This window comes from Aureococcus anophagefferens (genome assembly GCF_000186865.1).
Source record: "Aureococcus anophagefferens unplaced genomic scaffold AURANscaffold_1, whole genome shotgun sequence".
Classification (NCBI taxonomy): Eukaryota; class Pelagophyceae; order Pelagomonadales; family Pelagomonadaceae; genus Aureococcus; species Aureococcus anophagefferens.
The window spans coordinates 2,420,151-2,421,625 of record NW_008705561.1 but is presented as its reverse complement, the minus strand read 5'-3'; the positions used below and the strand labels follow the sequence as shown (position 1 = coordinate 2,421,625).

The following is a 1,475-nucleotide window of genomic DNA, read 5'->3' as shown; positions in this document are numbered from 1 at the left end:
GGGCGCCGCGCGCGCCGCCGCGCGGCGGAACTCGTCCTCGTCGAAGCCCGGCCGCGGCGAGAAGCCCCGCAGGAGCGCGGGGGGCGGCGCGTCGGCCGCGCCCGCCGCGGCCCGCCGGAACGCGTCCGCGTCGAAGCCCTCGGGCTCCGCGAAGTCGCGGAGCAAAACGTTGCCGACCTCCGGGTCCTTGCGCTCCTCGGTCGGCGCGAGGTCGTACGACGCGCTCCGCCGCCGGAGGAGCGACCACGCGCGCGACGGCCGCTTCCGCTCGACGACCGGCGGCGGCGGCGACGGCGGCGGCGCGGCGACGTCCGCGAGCGTCCGCGGCGGCGGCGCCGCGAGCGCGGCGACGTCCGCGAGCGCGCGCGACGGCGGCGCCGCGAGCGCGGCCCGCTCCTTGGCGTCCTTCCGCCGCGCGGCGCGCCGCCGCCGGCGGCACCGCCGCGCGCAGACGCAGAGCGCGGCGCAGCCGCAGAGCCCGACGGCGGCGAGCGCCGCGACGACGATGGCCGCGAAGCTCGCGTCGACGTCTTCGAGCGCGTCGTAAAAGTCGTCGCCGTCGTCGCCTTCGCCGCCGTCGTCGGGCCGGAAGATCCACCAGCGCTCCACGACGCCGCCGAAGGCGAGGTCGCCCGGCGCCGCCCCGGAGAAGACCGCCGCGTAGTAGTCGAGGCGCTCCGCCAACGCGCCCGACGCCGCGGCCGATGCCAGCGCGCCCGCGATCGCGGCGAGGCAGTCGTCGTTGCGCGCGAAGCCCGCGGCCGTCAGGCACGTGTCGACGTCCACGGTCACCGCGAAGAGCCCGCCGGCGAAGGACGCGGCGACGACCTGGTCCGGCGCCGTGACGACGGGCACGACGTCCGCGACGGCGTAGCGCGCCGCTTTTTCGAAGCCGTCCGTCGCCGCGGGGCGCCCCGTGGCCGCGAGCGCGACGGCGTGCCACGTCGCGCGGGAGCGCGTGGGCGCGGCGGACGGCGCGGGCGACGTCGTCGGCTCGTACGACGGCGCCGGCGTCGGCGCCGGCGTCGGCCGCGCCGTCGGCGCGTACGACGGCTCGTACGACGGCGGCGGCGTCGACGGCGCCGGCGACGGCTCCGGCGACGGCGGCGCCGACGGCGCCGGCGTCGGCCGGCGCGTCGGCACGGCCGACGGCGCGGGCGACGGCGGCGGCTTGAAGACGGCGTAGACGGCGTAGGGCCCGCAGTTGCGCAGGTCCGCGTCCGTCCCGCATTCGCCGGACCGCGACCGGCACAGCTGCTCGTGCGCGAGGCCGACGGCGTCGCAGCGCTCGAGGGCCTCGATGGCGCCGATGGTCAGGCCGTCGCAGTGCGCCGCGGTGATGGGCGCGAGCGCGGCGCAGTCGGGGTTCGTCGTCGGCTCCGGGCTCGGCGCCGCCGGCGCGGAGGTCGGCGCGTAGGACGGCGCGTAGGTAGGGGGGTAGATCGAGCCGTCCCCGCTCTCGAGGGGCTCGGCCT

The 1,475-nt window shown here is 79.7% G+C and overlaps 1 protein-coding gene across 1 annotated transcript in view; it reads left to right on the top strand.

Annotated features, from left to right (window-relative positions):
• The window catches only part of AURANDRAFT_60819 (hypothetical protein), a gene marked incomplete at both ends in the record, with an annotated part of 4,131 nt that extends 2,945 nt beyond the window's left edge, over positions 1 to 1,186 (top strand). Inside the window, one exon of the mRNA XM_009034334.1 lies at positions 875 to 1,186. Coding sequence (XP_009032582.1) covers positions 875 to 1,186 — 312 coding nt within the window. The remainder of the gene's footprint in view (positions 1 to 874) is intronic.
• Between the last annotated feature and the right edge of the window lie 289 nt (positions 1,187 to 1,475).